We start from the raw sequence: 17,229 nt of genomic DNA, 5'->3' as shown, positions 1-17,229 counted from the left end.
TGGCCACACTGTCCACAAAGTCGAACCGGTCGAATCTGGTGAAAAGTTCGAAGTTTCGTCGAACCGGTTCGACCCAGTCGAACCCCGAAAGTTCGACAAAAAAATCTGGTTCGACAAAAGTTCGCGACACCCCTAGTCGTAGTGGATCCAGTTCGATGCTTTTCCGATGTGTCTGCCCTATTGAGCGAAAGAGAACGCTGGCCGTGTAGCGGATCGATATTCTGTGAACATCGAGTGACCTTTTGTCTAAATAATACAGACCTATTGTCTAAAAAATGGTCAAAGTGCAGGCGACCTGGTACGTATTAGTGGTGATGTGTCAACCCCAGTCCATCATGATGTTTAAACCCTTGTCTTAGACCTACTGTCTGTTGCAGTTTAAAGGACAAGCTATTCCACGTGAGGCCTCCTCTTCAGCGTTCTCTCTGCTAAAGCGGAAACAGTGGAAGGCTTTTTAAGACAAGCCTTGTCCTGCATTCTTAACCTGTCACCGGCCATGGAGCTAGCTTTCCTGCCACCCGAAACGTCCTATTGTTGGCAACTTTCTGAAAACAGGGTCTCGTTGAAAGGCGAACTGGTGGCAGGTTTGAAAAGATATGCCTTCGTCCGCGTTATGATCCTCCCTATAAAAATAATTCTCCAAACTCCTAAAAAAAAAATAATGTTTGCTTCTTTTTCTTTTTCTTTTTTTCAATGCAGATGCACCGCGTGATTAAAATGATTTCTCTCGACTGCCGGGTGACGTCGTGCTAGACTTAGGGCCCCGATATTTCGATTGACAAATGCATCAAATATTAGATTATTCTTATCACAAACGTTTAAAAACTTGCTCTCTAGAAGGAAAAAAACTAACAAATTCGAATTACAGACAACTAAACACTGGTTTATAACGGATTTTTCTTTCGAGTTAGCAGTCAAGGGCAATCGAAAATCACGTTTATCCGTGGTTGTTATATGTCTATCTCCATGTTGTTGTCTACGTGTTCATTCGGTAAATAATCACTCAATAATCTTTAGTTACGACGGAAAGAAAGAATTTAAATTAAAGTTTCACTGGGCTCCATCGAACCCATGTCGTTGCTGAAAATCATTGTTGCAAGCTTCGCCTAAAATCGGAGGAACGGCTTTTCCGTCCTATAGAAAGGCTGAAACATTCCGTTAGAGAGCAAAACTTGTTCCTGACAGCGTACAGCGCGGCTCTCCTGAGCTAAAATAAAAATAATATAATATAATATAATATCATGTATGTCAAGCTCAGGAATTTGCATTTTTGAATCGTAACTATCGTCAATTGCGCGCTCTCTACACACAAAATGGCGGCTCCCACAGGGCAGTCAGGGAATAGGGTGTCGACACCCTAAATCTGATGCAGTGGCTCCACTTGTGCCTCGAGGGAACAACGCTAGTTAGGACGTAAAGCAAGAACTAAAATGAAGGTTACGAAGGTTCCACCGGATCTACGATGTCCGACCGTTACTCCATGCGCGAGGGCGTCTCTGACAGACACCAAGCCGTACAGGAGCGCAGAGGTAGTTCCCGGTCGTGCTACGGCAATTCGGCGTGACGTCCGTCTAAACCGGATCACGATTAGACAGCAGGCGGACGGATGGATGGATGGATAATGGGTGTATTCTTTTGTACCCGGCCCCTTCAAAAGTCGCTTTGGCATGCCCCACTTTGTCGATCCAGTGTGGCCAGACAGCCGGCCTCGCTTGATCTCTTTCGGATTCAACTGACGTGCCCCGCGGAGTGTATTGGATCCAATCGCGTCGTAATGGGTGCGTTTCGCACGTCACGGACGATTCTCGCAATTGTCGCGAAGTTCGCGCCACCCTCGCAGCAAGCTGCAGCCTTTTGCTGTAACCGTGTGACCGGAGCCCTAAACGCTGCGATCACGGATATTATGTTTAGGGATGTCATCAGCCCGTCGAGGTTCCAGTTGGACCAGGAGTCCTATAGGCCTGTCAGACCAATGCGGAGGGCAGGTCGTCTGCTTCGTGCGCAGGAGTTACGGCGACGTGCAGAACGACGCCGAGCGAGCTCTGATTGACTTTGATTGAAAGGCTAGAGGCCTTAATGCTAGATGTCTTGAAGTCTACCCACTATTTCTTTTTATCAGCCAATAAGACCTCGGTGTTCTGACATCATCGCAGCCCTTGTGTAAGAAGCAGACGAATTTGCGCCCCGCATACCACCTAAAAGACAAGGATCACATACGACGTCATCTTTAGTGGAGTCCCGACCCGCCCCCAGGCGGCAAACACACTCAAGCTCCACGACAGTCGCCGCAAAAAATGCGGAGAGCGAATCGTCTGCATCTTGCGCAGGGGTTGTTGTGACGTCACAACGACGCCGAGCTCTGATTGGCTTCGATTGAAAGGATAGTGGATAGACCTGAATGCTATAGATGCCCTGAGGCCTACCCACTATTTTTTTTTCTTCGATCAACCAATAAGAGCGTGGCGTTCGGACATCATCGAAACCCTGTGCAAGAAGCAGGCGAATTCGCGCTCCGCATTGCGGCAGACGCGTCCATCTTGGCGTCGTCGTGAGACGCTGAATGGATCCACTAGTTCTTATTCCCTTCCGGGCGACCCTTAGGACACACACGGAAGGTGTGTGTGCACCCGGTGGCATGGAGGCGTCTCCGTCGTATGGATCGTAGCTTTCAAGAATAAATCTCTAGGTATATAACTCTACGTTAAACGAATGTTAGAGAAAAAAAAAAAGAAGAAGAAAACAGTGGCCATAGGTGGCGCAAGCCGCCGCCCGGTTCAAAGGCCTCATCCATCCATCCAGTGATGACGTTTATTGGGGAAAGGGGCGGGCCTTAATCTTCGATATGGTATTGACGAAACACGAAGTTGGGGCCGAAGTCAACGGAGCTCGCTCCTGATGACGATTTCGATTTTCACCTAATGACGTCATAAACGAGTGCTGCTTTCACCGGCCGCGATTCTGGCGGTGTCACAGCAGCGGGGGCTGCAGGTGGCAGACGCCTGTTCCACTGTAGGCCGCTCTCTAGCTGGACAGTGCACGGTAGCTTTAACGGCAAGGAGTTGCGACTCGGCGACGACAGCGTCATTCGCGGTCGCTTGTATTTTTTTCCCCTGAGACTCGTAGGACCGACCGCCAAGATCGCGACATCCGACAGCTTGACGCTCCGGCTACCGTGACGTCATTCGTCGCCACCTGGGGACCACTTTGGGTGAATGGGCAGAGTAGGGACGACGCTAAACACACCAGTCACATGTTCCAGGCACCGGGCGTCACTCGGGTTCGCCAAATGTTCGCGACATCCCTGATTATGTTCCTTCTTCAGATCTTCACGTGCAAAAAAAGCTCGCGTGCCAAAAGCACTTTACAAGCGCCTTCCTCGACGTAAGAAAACAATAAATAAAAATAAAAGATGCCGTGGCTGTGTTCCAGACTTCTGAGACCACTCGAGACCGCTCGAGGGGTCATCTCACTTCAAGATAGATTACCACATGACTGTTTATCTGCGAAAAGAAAAGGCGAAACACGCAAGATAAAACGCACGTTTTCTATCGTGTTTCTTTTGTGGTTGTTGTAGTCAACTTTCTGCTGTTGCCTCAGCGGAAGAAACAATAAAAATACAAGACATATTCGATGTGAATACACGAGACTAACTGAAGCGCTTTGTTATTACCGTCTCGTTCTTTGCTCAATAAGACTAGCAGAGATAACACCGTATCTTGCGATTGGTGCGCCGTGCAAAATTCGAGTCCCATAACGTACGGGATGAGGACGATTCGTCACATGCGCACTCGTCACAGGACGATTCGTCCCATAGGAACATTCGTCACAGGATGACTCATAACGCGGGCAATTGGTCACATCGATCGGGCAGGGGACGATAGTAAATTGTAAATTTCAACAACTGTCCACATTCCCTGATGAGGAGTTTCACGACTTTCCACTGTCACATAAACCAATGGTTAGGAAAACTAATCTTACAGTACTCCTCCGCTTTTACTTTTATTATATTACGAGTCTTCAACAGGTTGATCTCAGTTGCTGGCTTGAACGATCAATAATCCGACTGGCAGCCAAATCTTTTTTACTTTTGCCTTGCATACACCTATTCGACAAAAGCAATACGTAACAGAAAACCTTTCTGCTGAATGTGTACGAGTACGCCTCGTGCAGCATCATGACAACCTCTCTCTGTTGCGATCACCTCCATCCTTTTGAATGTAGTCTTAGTTCACAAATAGTCGCTCTTATATGGCCTCCGCATTCACCGTACGGGACGGACCCAGAAGCTAAAACATCTGTTACAAATTCTTTGACCTTGAGAAGCGAAAGACATGCTAAGATAAGAGGTGACCCACTTTGTGAGGCCGAACCAACATTCAATGTTCGGGACCCAACCAGAAGCTGAAAAGTTTGTTACAAATTCTTCGCCTTTCAGAAGCCAAACAAAAACTAAAATATGAGGTGAGCCACTTTGTCCGCCCGAACCAAATTGAGAAATACATTTTTGAGGGGACGAACCATTGTGGGACCGGTTGGCCGCGTGACGAGTCATCCTATGACGAATGGTCCTGTGTGACGAATCTCCTGTGACCAATCGTCCTGTGACGAATGTGCATGTGACGAATGGACCGTATCTGATAACGTACATACCTGAAATCGGGGACGCGAACGTAGTTTCGCAAGAAGTTTTATGCCCCATTTTTCTTCGGAGCTCGAGTCAGGGGTGGTCGAATATTAAATTAGAGCAAGAACGGCAGCCGTGCATTTCCTATGACCTATACCGGATGCATGAGGTTTCCCCAGGAATTGGATTTAAGGGGAGGGGGGGGGGGGGGGGGGGGGTCTAAATTTTTGGTGGGGGGAGTCGTTGGGAATTAAGGCGGTACCTTCAGAAAACAAGGGGGGGGGGGGGCGTACACCCCCCCTCCCCCATTCCAGGGGGTGTGCAGGAAAATCACTAACCGGATGTGCGTCGTCTGTAGACTGGTTTGTGAGCTTTACTACTAGGTGATCATTGTTAATATATTTCGTTAAAAGTATTAATTACCGCGATTATCTCGCTCATCACCATTGGTTCCGAGCTTTTCTGCGTTCAGCAAACCACCCGGGAGCGAGCTCAAACTAGACTGCAGACGACACGGCCTCCAAATTGGTTTTATTTTTGATACAAAATGGTGAGTTGGGCCAGTTGGTTCATAATGGGAAAAGACAAGCTCCGAAAGGCTATACTTAGTTTCAGCTTCGGTCCGAGTGCGGCCGATGTTATGAGCCGAAGGGCCAATCAAACACCGCAAAAAGCGCAGCGTCATAGCGTGCTCTCTGCTCTTGATAAGACTAGCCGGCGGAGGAGCACGCACAGAGAGACGCGAATACCGGCTGGTCCTATCAACTGCAGACAGCACAACATGACGTCGTGCCTCTTTCGCTGTTTGATTGGCCCTTCGGCTCATAACATCGGCCGCGCTCGGACCGAAGCTGAAACGAAGCATAAGACAAGGTAAGAAGACGACGACACAAGGCGCACCCGCAACTGAAGTTTTATTTATGGAAAAACATAGTCTTATATACACTTTTAAAAAACACCCACGTCACTTTCCACGTGCCCACTCTTTATCCAAAAATAGACGCTCTTTTTCTGACAGAGTCACAGAAGGCTCGCTTATGCACTTATCTGCACCCTTCCTTATTGCATACGCCTCATGAATTTCCCTTGTAATCTCTTTGCTGTATCGCCCCAGGATTGCCACGTCATTGAAAACTGGTGTGCACTCACATCGGTTGCAATGCACAGCCAGGTGCCCCGAAGGTGACTGTTTTAAGGAAGCAGCATGCTCTCTTGCGCGATCATTTACACAACGCCCAGTTTGGCCTACGTAAGACCTACCGCAGGAAAGCGGAATGCCATACACAACACCGGTGTGACATTCCACGAACTTATTCTGGTGTTTTTTCTTACACTCGTCACTCTTCCCTTCGGGATCATTGATTTTCCTGCATAACGCAGAAAGCTTTTTAGGGGCTGAAAAAAAATGAAAGCCGCTTACAACTCCCTGTAACGCCGAATTAGAGCGCAGCTCTTGAGGAGGAGGAGGGAAGGGCACTGGGGGGGGGGGGTTAAACTAACCAGGGGGGGGGTCACGTTACCTTGGGGGTCACGTGACCCCCAATGCCGATGATGTCATCACTGACGTCACTGATGACGTCATCAGTGACGATGACGATGCGGGTACCGATGACGTCATTAGTGACGTCACTGATGACTTCACCAGTGATGATGACGATGACGATGCGAATGTAGGTGACGTCATCAGTGACGTCGCTGATGACGTCATCAGTGATGATGACGATGACGATGCGGATGCCGGTGAAGACATCAGTGACGTCACTGATGACGTCATCAGTGATGATGACGATGACAATGCGGATTCCGGTGACGTCATCAGTCATGATGACGATGTGGATGCCGGTGACGTCATCAGTGATGATGACGATGACGATGTGGATGCCGGTGACGTCATCAGTGATGATGACGATGACGATGTGGATGCCGGTGACGTCATCAGTGATGATGACGATGACGATGCGGATGCCGGTGACGTCATCAGTGATGATGACGATGACGATGTGGATGCCGGTGACGTCATCAGTGATGATGACGATGACGATGTGGATGCCGGTGACGTCATCAGTGATGATGACGATGACGATGCGGATGCCGGTGACGTCATCAGTTATGACGATGACGATGTGGATGCCGGTGACGTCATCAGTGATGATGACGATGACGATGTGGATGCCGGTGACGTCATCAGTGATGATGACGATGACGATGTGGATGCCGGTGACGTCATCAGTGACGATGACGTCATCGGGGGGTCACGCGACATCGGCGGGGGTCACGTGACCTCGAGGAGGGGGCCACGTGACTTCGGGGGGTCACGTGACCCCCCACGAGGTCACGTGACCTTGGTGGGGGGCTCGCGCGGTGCATTATGGGACATTTCCCATGATGCACCGCGCGGTTACGCCGACGGCGACGGCGACGGCGACGCCGACGCCGGCGGCGACGCCGCTCAAGCCGGAAACGGGCCCCTAAGAGCTGCGCTCTAAAACGACAGGAACGTCGTAACGTTCCGCCACCTTTTTTTAAGTTATGAGACACTGCGTGAATGTAAGGGATTACAGCGGTTCTTATTTTTTGGCGTCCAAGAACGTTTCTTTCCGCACCCCTAAATTTCTTTTTGAGGCCCTCTGCAGCTTCAGCAATGAATCTCAGCGGAAAACCCGCACTTGCGAGGCGATCTACCTGTAGAAGGAAACTCCTTCCCATTTCCTCAGGACAGGATTTCTTCAGAGCGGCTCCGAGGCACGAAGAGGCAATACCTCTTTTCACTAACTTGGAGTGGGCAGAATTAAAAGGGAGTACAGCTTTCTTGGAGCGAGGCTCGTAAGCCCAGCACACATGGTCATCTAAGAATTTTAGTTTTCAATCCAAAAATTGTAACGAGCCCTCCGTGGTCCTCTCATGAGTGAATTTTAACCCATGAGAGCAGGACGTGAACGTGCCGATTACGTCAGCCACCTTGTTATCCGTGAGTTTGTTCCCTGGGAGGGCGATGACGTTCACGTCCTGCTCTCATGGGTTAAAATTCACTCATCAGAGGACCACGGACAGCAGAAGGTGTACATGCTAGTAATACAATTCTAAGTCCCACTACTACGAATAATAAAGGCAGTGAGCACTTCACTAAACTTAGCGACGTGAGTTTTTGTGACAATGTCATTTAACAATTGATCCTTTGCACACGCAACACGCGCCAGATTGCATCCACCATTGCTGATTTTCTCTCGTCTTACCGAGATACCGAAGCACTGAAACCGGCGTTGTCGAGCCTAAGGTCAATGCCGGGGAGAATGACAGAGTAGAATCTAAAATGGCAATAACCTGGCCTGCTAGGGTAATGATGGACTGAGGTCAGCGGAAAAAGAGGAAACAAACATCGAAAGGTCGGTTATGGCGGCGCCCATGCACACAGCTGATGCAATGCTACTGCAGACTCCATTCCGGAATTTCAAACAATTATCTAAAATTTTGCGGGAAAAACAAAATCAAGACGAAGCCCGAATGAGTTGGCAAAATATTTCTATACTCGTGGACAACTTTGTGTGGCCGCGCAGTCAGCGCTACGGGGGCGAGTGCATCAACGCCGATTAAAACTGCGCAAGCGCACTCCTCCTGCAGTTCCGCAAGCGCACTCCTCCTGCAGTTCCAAAAATGCCACACAAAGTTGTCCTGATGGCTACCTGCAAGATCTGGAAGAATGCGAGTTTCAGCGTTATATATCCTATGTGGCAATCTCGTACACATTACACACACACACAAAGAAAAAAAACCTAATCGATTACGATTACACTTCCTTTAGGTTAAAACGGTTCAGTTAGATTACTCAATTACTTGAGAAGAGAAGTAACTAGCCGTTACGTGAAAAAGAAACCCTTACTTTTCTGATTACACCAAATCTTTAAAAGGACAGGTTTTCTGCCGGTTTGAAAACGTTGGTCTTTCGTGCCGTCTATTATTAGATTCAAATAAAAGAATTATAAAAGCTACTTCTTAATCCATCAATAGTGGTAAAACATCGTCTATTATTAAATTCAAATCAGCGTACTTATCTTCTTAATTCACCAATCGTGGTAAACCACTCTCCTCTCGAGACTCAGGGATTCACCTTGGAGACAGAGGGCGCCATTAGAGAGGCGAAGGGGAAAGTATTAATGGTTACATTTTGGTACTTCCAAAAGTAATCCAGCTACTCTCCTGATTGCATCCTAATAAATGTACTCAAATTATTACAAAATTAATTATATATATATAAAAAGTGAGTGATTAGAAGCAATTTAGTGACTTGTACCAAGTACCACAGAAGGTACCCCTAAACATGTACCACAGAAGCCTGAGTTTGCCATGTATCCAATCAGCTTGCGTATAGGAAAACTGTCGGCGCTCGAGCCACTAAAGCATGGGCGTTACATCTTCGCGTCCTGCCAATGCACCCGGATCAAAGAACAATAAAGCGCAATTCCGGGAACGCGGCCAACTCAACGGCCCGAGCTGAGCGGTTACGCGTAACCTCGATGAGATCACGCGCCGGGGCGATGATGGCGGCGTGCGTAACGAGCAACAACCGGTTCACGAGAACGCTTCTTTGTTATTCGCACAAGCTAACTCGCGTACAATCGAAGCAATAGATCCCTTTCGAAACAGTGTCTTCCTGCACTCCGTTTCACCTTATACGACGAATTGCAGCGCGGTACGCAGCACGAGTGCCCGGTCGCAGATTTGGAGCTCGAGGATATGGTAGCACAGAGCATCGAAGGGCCATTTCTCGGGGAACCTAAAGGGGAACCTGGACGTCAGCGCACAGCTCTTGCAGCGGCGAGGACCCGAAACACACTTGTTCGCTCGGGAGAAGTGCGTTTCAGCGTCTCGCCGCACCGGGGCGCCATTTACGTGGCTCTCCTCTCATCCGTTGTCTGCCGCTCCACCTTTTCCATTTTGGCGGCGGCTTCTCGTAGCGATCTACCAGGCTTTGTCAGTATATAGGAGGCTATGGTTGAGCGAACACAAGAGACGCGTGCCTCGAGCGGCTGGCTCGCGCTGCAGAACCCAGGGATCCTGGGTTCGAGCCCCACCCCTGCCCGTTTCGATCTGGATGAGCATCGTACCGGCGTGCGGTCGTGTATCACTACTGCGTGACGCACGTTAAAGACCCCAGGCTAGCGGTTTGTACCGCACTGGCTAAATTTCTCATCTACAGCTGGGAGACTCGTCGCCCCTGTGAGGCAGACCAAGTTCTAGGCTGTATAAACACACACACAACCCAATTTTTTTTCGAGCGGCGGGAACTTACTACAGCCCCAGTGGCCGATGCAGACCAGAGATGTGTCCAGTCCGGTACCACTGCTAGCCTGGGTATTTAACGTGCACCACGCGCTATATGCACGACCGCACGCCGGTCAATACGATGCTCATCCAAATTCTAAAAAATTCTGGTCGCGAAACGAAATGTTTGCACTTTTATTTCTTTGTTTATATGTTGTCCATGTTGTGCCGGCCGCCCAGAAATACTAACCTAGACCAGCGTTTCTGGGCTGCAGGCAGAGAAGCAGGCATGTAACCTGGATTTTGATTTTTTTTTTTTTTTTTTTTTTTTGGGGGGGGGGGGGGGGGGAGGCCCTATCAAAATGGAAGATTTCGAGGGGGGGGGGGTGGAGGGCCTCTCCCCCCCCCCCCCTCCCCCCCTGGATACGTTCCTGCGGAGAACTAAAAAGGACTAATTTTCAAACGAACGAACGGATTTCAAAATTGCGTCTGATGGTTGTCTGTGGAGCCGCGTTGGAATGCCGCCACGTCATTAGTTCCCGAGAAGCACCAGTTCGCGCCAGTATGGCTCTCTCGTGGATTCACTTTGTCCTGAATGTGACTGGGCGGAGAACGCTCATAAGTTGAGGCTTCAGCGATCTAGCCCGCGCTCCTCTCTTTGAGACATGCATTTCTAGCGCGAGCGCCCGATCGTTCTGCGGAACAACTCTTCGAAGCAGCGACCTCGAGCTCTCGTAATTGTCGCTTTGCTCCACGGTGCTTCCGCAACGTGCATTCACACCATCGAGATGGCCGTTCTTTGCAGACGTCACGTAGGAGCTTGATCTGCGGATGAGGGGACGTCTGTCAGGGCAACCCGAATGTGCTTCTTGCACCGTGGACCAACCATTTGCCATAGCTGGGTACTGACCACGGTGGTACTGACGGATATTCCTGCTTTCTGGTTCCCTCGAGCCACTACTTCTGCGGTGTAAAACTAACACGGTGAAGCGGACGCTCGTGGCGCATAAAATACCGGCATGGCCGCAAATGATGCTACGGGCAAGCTATATATGGGCCATATGGCCCGTGCGCCCTATAGGGAGTATTCACTGGCGGCCATAGCTGTGTGCGCGAATGATGAGCGCGTGCTGATGGCGAGCTCCCACAGTTCTTTTGCAACGTGCATTCCGCACCATCAAGAGTGCCGGTCTTTGCAGCGTGAGCTCGTTCTGAGCATGCGCTCTAAACAGCACCCACAAATATGGCGTCCAGCGAATGCTCCCTATAGGGCGTACAGTCTTCGGATATTTCTAGGCGAGACTGTCGCGCGTTGGCGGCACCAAGTGGCGGGGCTAGCAACTACTGTACCCTTGACAGTGCGAGAACTCTTGACGTCACGGGCGCGATACGCATTGTGCCTCTCGCTGGCCGACTTTGAAGCGAGGGTTAGAGAGCTCGCGCTCACGTAATTTCGTTTCCGTAACCCTTCAAGGATTCTTCGGCTTGCCCTATTTTTCACCCTAAAAGTTATTTTCAGCATCTCCTTTAAGCATCCCAATTAAGCATCCCGTCGACAGGTTGCCTTATAAAGACATTTCTTCGATATCTCGATGTTGTTACCCACACACCGCGCGGCGAAACAAACGCACATCTTCGCACCGCAACCACACGCAGTTTTTGCGGCGATGATGCTTCGCGGTGCTAACAGCAACAACAACAAGAAAAAGGAAAAAAAAAACACTTTTTTGTTTTGTTTTGAAATACGCAAGAACAACAGTGTACGATTGTAAGATATCTGTGGAGATAGGCACGACTGATAAGTTGATCGCATACGTAGCGCCAAAGACGTTTTTATAGATGAGCAAGTCGTTCAATGATTCTTCCTAGCTATCTGGGCGCGTCAGGACGACCCTTTCGAAGCACCGAAGATTTGAATGGACCGGGATGTGTAATTCGCCACGGCAACTGAAACCGATCAGCCGATCACTTTACGATGTTTTGGCCGTCTGTATGTTAGTATTTCTTTCTGTCCGGCTAGCAGGCAGAAGAGTCAATGGTGCTACTCCCCAGGATCCGGCGACCCTACGGTAAACCCCGGCGAAGGGCGCTGGATCACGAAAAGATTACGGACTTCTTCCACCCGCGTATTTGACGCTACTCGCAAAAAACGAACTCGAACAAGGGGCTCTCATCCCGGCCATCTAATGTCACATGACTTTCTGGAGGGGGCCCAGTGACGCCAGGGACGGGTGGTCACGTGTTACGTTCTCGGCGCTGGATTAGCTGTGATGGCTCGTATAGTCTTCGCTGCGGCTCCTCGTAAGGTGAAACCGAAAATGCGGAGAGCAGGTCGTCTGCTTTTTGCGTGAGAGTTGCGGTGACGTCAAACCGACGCTGAACTCTTATTGGCTGGTTGAAAAAAAAAATAGTGGGTATAGACGTCAAGGCATCTAGCATTGAGGTCTACCTACTACTACTTTCATCTCGGGCTGTTTCGCAGCTTTCCTTCGCAAGTCTCGTTTCTCGCTCCCTAGGAAATCTCCGGACCGTCTGGCAAATTCTTGTCGTGAGCTGAAGAAATGTTTTGGTAACAACGGTGATTGCATTCTTGCTAAGCGTGTATTTTTTTTTCTCTTCTCACCCTCTCTCTTTCTTTGCGTGGTCTGATGAACAAACGTCAAGATTGACAGAGTTGTAGAGATTTTTTCTTTGACGAGTTAATTTATTTTTATTCTTCGTCGCTGTAGAATTCAGAACGCGCACGACGTAAACTCGGATTAATTTCAACGCGGCGCAGAAACCTTGCAGCTCACGGAAGGCATAACGTCACGAACCGGCCCCACCCGCTGCTCTGTTTGAGATCATTTATTTATTTATTTATTTTTGTCTGTTTTACCGATCGCCTGTCCGCGTAATCGGAAAGGTAACCGTGTGCTGCCGAGAGTATTGCATTGCATTCCACGAGAAAATAAATCATAAAGATACTGTTTGCAGCGTATTGAGAAAACAAAAAGAGAGCTCGATGTCCTTTCATCGACTACATAAAATGATTTAAAAAGAAAAGAGAAAAGTTTCCTTTAATATTTTTGTTTTTGTGACAGCTTAGAAGAGTGATGAAGGCCGACAAATTGACTGTTATCTAGTGCGTGTGGTGTCATGGACGCACGTCATTAGTGGCTACCTATCCGCGAATATATAATACCATAGTTCTATCCAATGTTTCGCGTCTATTCGTTTCTTTTTTTTTTTTAGATAAACAGCGTCAAAAAGACGAAACCCCTCATTTATACGATGTGGCTGCCGTTCGACCGTGCCAATTAGAAAACGTCGCTTGGTTGCGTCCATTTGCATGACAATTGATTGGCCCAGTTGACCTTCTTTGTTCGTCTGTCTTTGACCCACTTTTTTTGGAAGCGGACTGCACGGACGTCATTTTAACCGCCGTGTCGGTGCCCTCTAGGGCTTCGCAGACTTTGCTACCGTTCGACCTACCAAAAATATAAAAATATCGTGTCGCGACCCCCCCCCCCTCCCTCCCGGCTTTTTGCGATGCCACAAGCTTTTCCGTTTCAGGCGATGAACGGTAATACTCAAAAACGAAATGGACGCTGAGTCACATTTTACGGTGAACATGGTATAGTCAACCGTGGTGCGAACCAACCATGGAGTGAATCAACCTAACTAGAAAACAGCGCAAAATAAAAAAAAAATAATAAAAAGAAGAAGCTTGCCGGCAAGAATGACTTGTTTTTAATGACTCAAGTGAGCTTTTTTTTTTTTTTTAGCAGTTTCTCAAAACGACGGCAAAATATCGACACCGCAACTCTCCGTTTCAACTCGATATTAAGCTGCGTCAAGTTCGAATTTTCTCAAGTTCCCGAGCCGACCCAGTCTGGGATCACGACTACAGTTTGGGAAACACTGCCCTACTGTTGAACTCGCGCAAAAGGTGATCTTTGGAAAGAATTCGTTGTGTGGTCATTAGTTTGTAGTTTCAGGGTATAATAAGTAACGTCTAAGAAAAGTGACGAAATGAGGTCACGTGAACAACAGGTCTGTGACGCCTGCGAGGCTCTTGCAACGTTGGCCTCTGGGCGCAGCCATTTTGCTTCTGCTGCGCGCGCGCGCTGTTGCCAGCTTAGCGCGTGAACGTAGCGGTTTTTCCACCGAGGGTGGCGAGACTATTTTTTTGAAGCACGGTTCCTGGCGTGATAATTCCTTGCGTCCACGTAAACTTCTGGGTTTTCAAGTTTAATATGTTGCGAAATGTGAAGGTAAAAACTGTTATACATGATGATTGAAAACCTGAGACTGTGGTTTGAAAAACGGAAAATCGTGAAGTAGAAAGAAAAAGGGTTTCTTTTTGTTTCTACTTCACGATTTTCCGTTTTTCAAACCACAGGCTCAGGTTTTCAATCATCATGTATAACTTACACCAGCTCGCCTGCACTTTAAGCGTTTTGTCATTGGTAAAAACTGGGCCTCTTATTTCAACCTGTCATATATTGAGAAAACATTGTGATTTTTTTTTCATGTCGAAAAATGTAGGGTTGTATTTCGTGTTCAAAGTAAACAAACTTTAAAAAAAAATAAAAAAAAACACCCGACTTTAGTTTAATGAAAACTCTATACTTCTCACTTGAGACGATTTAATCGAGTTTGAAATTTTTTAACCAGTGTCAAGATTGTATTTGTGCTTGTGCGTTTTCGCATTTTTTTGTATTTAGTTTTTTTTTAAGATACGTATGTTTAATCATTTTGCAATTTTCTGTGAGGAACTGGGTTCCACTCTAGTTTGATCAAACCGTATCCATGACGCGTAAGTGGTACTTTCTGAAACTGGTTATACTATTATTCCACAACGTACCCCGCTTACAAATGATCCCTCAACGCGTGCCGTGACGTCGCGCTTTCGAGCTAACTGTGCCGAACACTGTATGGACAAACCGCTACCACCTACACCTATTTTTACACCTCAAGAAAAAAGCAAGTTTTGCGCATTGTTCATACGCAGCGCGCAGTAGTTCTTACTAGATTTGTTTATCGGAGGAAAATGCGATGCGTTTGGCGTTTGAAACGTGTGCGTCTTGATACGATAACATACATACAATATAATCTAAAATCCTCCTACATGTATCTTAATTATCAACATGAAGGGAGAATTTAGTAACGCTCCGCGAGGTGCCGGACGTTTTTTACTACCTGCGCACTACAAGTTTGACGTCATCGCAGTGAGATCAAGCGAAAGACGCTGATTGCACACGAATGCCGCGTCAGCGTTCGGCTCTTTCTCGTATCCAATCATCGCACCGAAAACTGTGATGACGTCCCATGGAGGAAGAGGAGGATGTTCGCAGGCCTTGATTGCTCCATACTCGTATTCACCACAAGAACGCCAGTGAAAGTAGTCCGGCTCCTCGCGGAACGTTACTAATTTTCCCCTTCTTGTGTTAAATTCGGATATACTAATATATATAAGCGATAATAATTAATCCCTCTAGGGAGAAAAAAAAAAAGCTTTAGCCTTTTTACTTTGGTGAAGAAGGAAGACCAGCGAAGCTGTATTATGATGGGAATGAAGTAATGGCCGGCAGCAAGTCGGCAAGCCAGAGTGGAAAGGCTGTAAAAGTTGCCGCCGGCCGTCGCTCATAGATGGCGGTAGCTGTCCAGAGTTTCGTGTCATCATTTGTTTGCTGACGGACACGATTCTGGAGAAACTAGCCCTTAACAGCTCCGCTGTAAAAAAAATTCACTAAAGGAGGATAAAGTTACCAACAACCATGTGGCTGTGCGACTTTCTTTTTTTTTTTTTTTTCAATCAACGTATTTGCAGCTTTTTAGAAGCCACAAAAATGGGTATCACAATTTTCGCCTATTTTTAGTATTGAATGTGTGCCTTTGATGACTCGTGACTGATTATTTTTGCTGGCTGCGTCTAAACCATAGAAAACGGTACGTGATCATGGAGAAAAGAGTGAGCGCGACTCAAACCGGCCAGTTCTCGATCGGCGGTCTTCGGGTGGAAAGAAAACTAATCTCGAGCCGCAACTTGTGTTCTGGGTAGTTGGGCTCTCATATGTCATGTACAAATAAAAAAAAACCTTGGCCTTCATAAAAATATTAAAAATATAAAAAAACCATGGCCATCAAAAATCTGCGCGCTAATAAAATCCTTCTGGTCCTGGTCCTTAAAGGGATTTAAGAACCAGGACCAGGCGGATCTTTTTAGCGCGCACAAGTCACCTATAGCTGTGCTTTGAGATTTGTGTTTGTCCTTTGTTCCCCTTGTTCCCCCTCTCCACGGATTCTTATCGTGTATTCCCGTCCAGCTCGCCCGCATCTTCGCATTAATTGTAAAAACATACATGCATAAGTGAATCTTCGATTAGCTTTCTGTTGTTTTATCGAGACGTACACGTTTCAAAAGCCAAAATCATCGCCTCTTTCTCTGGCAACTAAATATTGCGAGAACTATTTCGCATATCGCATGACGCGTGCGCTAAGCGCCATATTTTTGGAGTAGGATGAACGCACGGCTCTGACGTCACGCCGCTTTGGTGGCGCTGCTGTCGGCTCGGCGCATGCGCAGACGCCTCTCGAGAATCTGGTTACTGCGCACGCGCAGTTCCCGCATCTGGTGTGGACAAGTGCGGGCTTGTTTTTAAACAAAACATCCGAATCTGGCTCCTCCCATTGACGGGCGCCATTTTTTTCTCTCCTTCTCCCCGCAGTGGAGACGTTCATGTCCCCGGTGCAGACGGACTGCATCAACGTCAACTACTACATCCCAGAAGACGAGACGTCGGACGGATTCACAGAGCAGCGCTGGGAGAGGCTCCGTAAGTGTGCACATCCAAGACAATGCGTCTAGAAACTGAGAAAGAGGACGTTAGAACGCCGAACTCTGACTGGGACGATTCAACACCTTCTATAGATAAGAAGGCCTAAGTGCCGACTTTTTACGCGTCACTAAAGAAGGCCGACGCCGTATTCGTGTTCAGTCCCTGGACTACGGTTGCCTTCTTTTAAGTGTCAATTAAGCGCTTAGGCTTTCTTATCTAGGAGCTGTTAGATGGTTAGGGGCCAGAATTAAAGATGGCTGACTTTGCCTCTGCTGCACTCGTCGAACGCACTCGAATGCGAAAGCCAAACGTCGGACGCCGGCGTTCCGCATTCGAAAGCCCCAACCATATGGGCGTTTTTGTTTTTCGCGCGCTTTGCCAGCGTCAGCGCGCTTCGCCCGCATCGGCGTCGGCGCGCTTCGCCCGCGTCAGCGTCGGCGCGCTTCGCCCGCGTCAGCGTCGGCGCGCTTCGCCCGCGTCAGCGTCGGCGCGCTTCGCCCGCATCGGCGTCGGCGCGCTTCG

At 48.3% G+C, this 17,229-nt stretch overlaps 1 protein-coding gene across 1 annotated transcript in view; it reads left to right on the top strand.

The window, feature by feature from the left end:
• The window catches only part of LOC8050797 (transmembrane protein 114), a 66,529-nt gene that overhangs the window by 29,564 nt on the left and 19,736 nt on the right, over nt 1–17,229 (top strand). Inside the window, exon 2 of the mRNA XM_029970687.4 lies at nt 16,597–16,704. Coding sequence (XP_029826547.1) covers nt 16,597–16,704 — 108 coding nt within the window. The remainder of the gene's footprint in view (nt 1–16,596; nt 16,705–17,229) is intronic.

Source organism: Ixodes scapularis, unplaced genomic scaffold (assembly GCF_016920785.2).
Source record: "Ixodes scapularis isolate PalLabHiFi unplaced genomic scaffold, ASM1692078v2 PGA_scaffold6__148_contigs__length_123643588, whole genome shotgun sequence".
In the NCBI taxonomy this organism is placed as follows: Eukaryota; Metazoa; Arthropoda; class Arachnida; order Ixodida; family Ixodidae; genus Ixodes; species Ixodes scapularis.
Note: the sequence above shows the minus strand (reverse complement) of the source record. Positions and strands in the feature narration are given on the sequence as shown.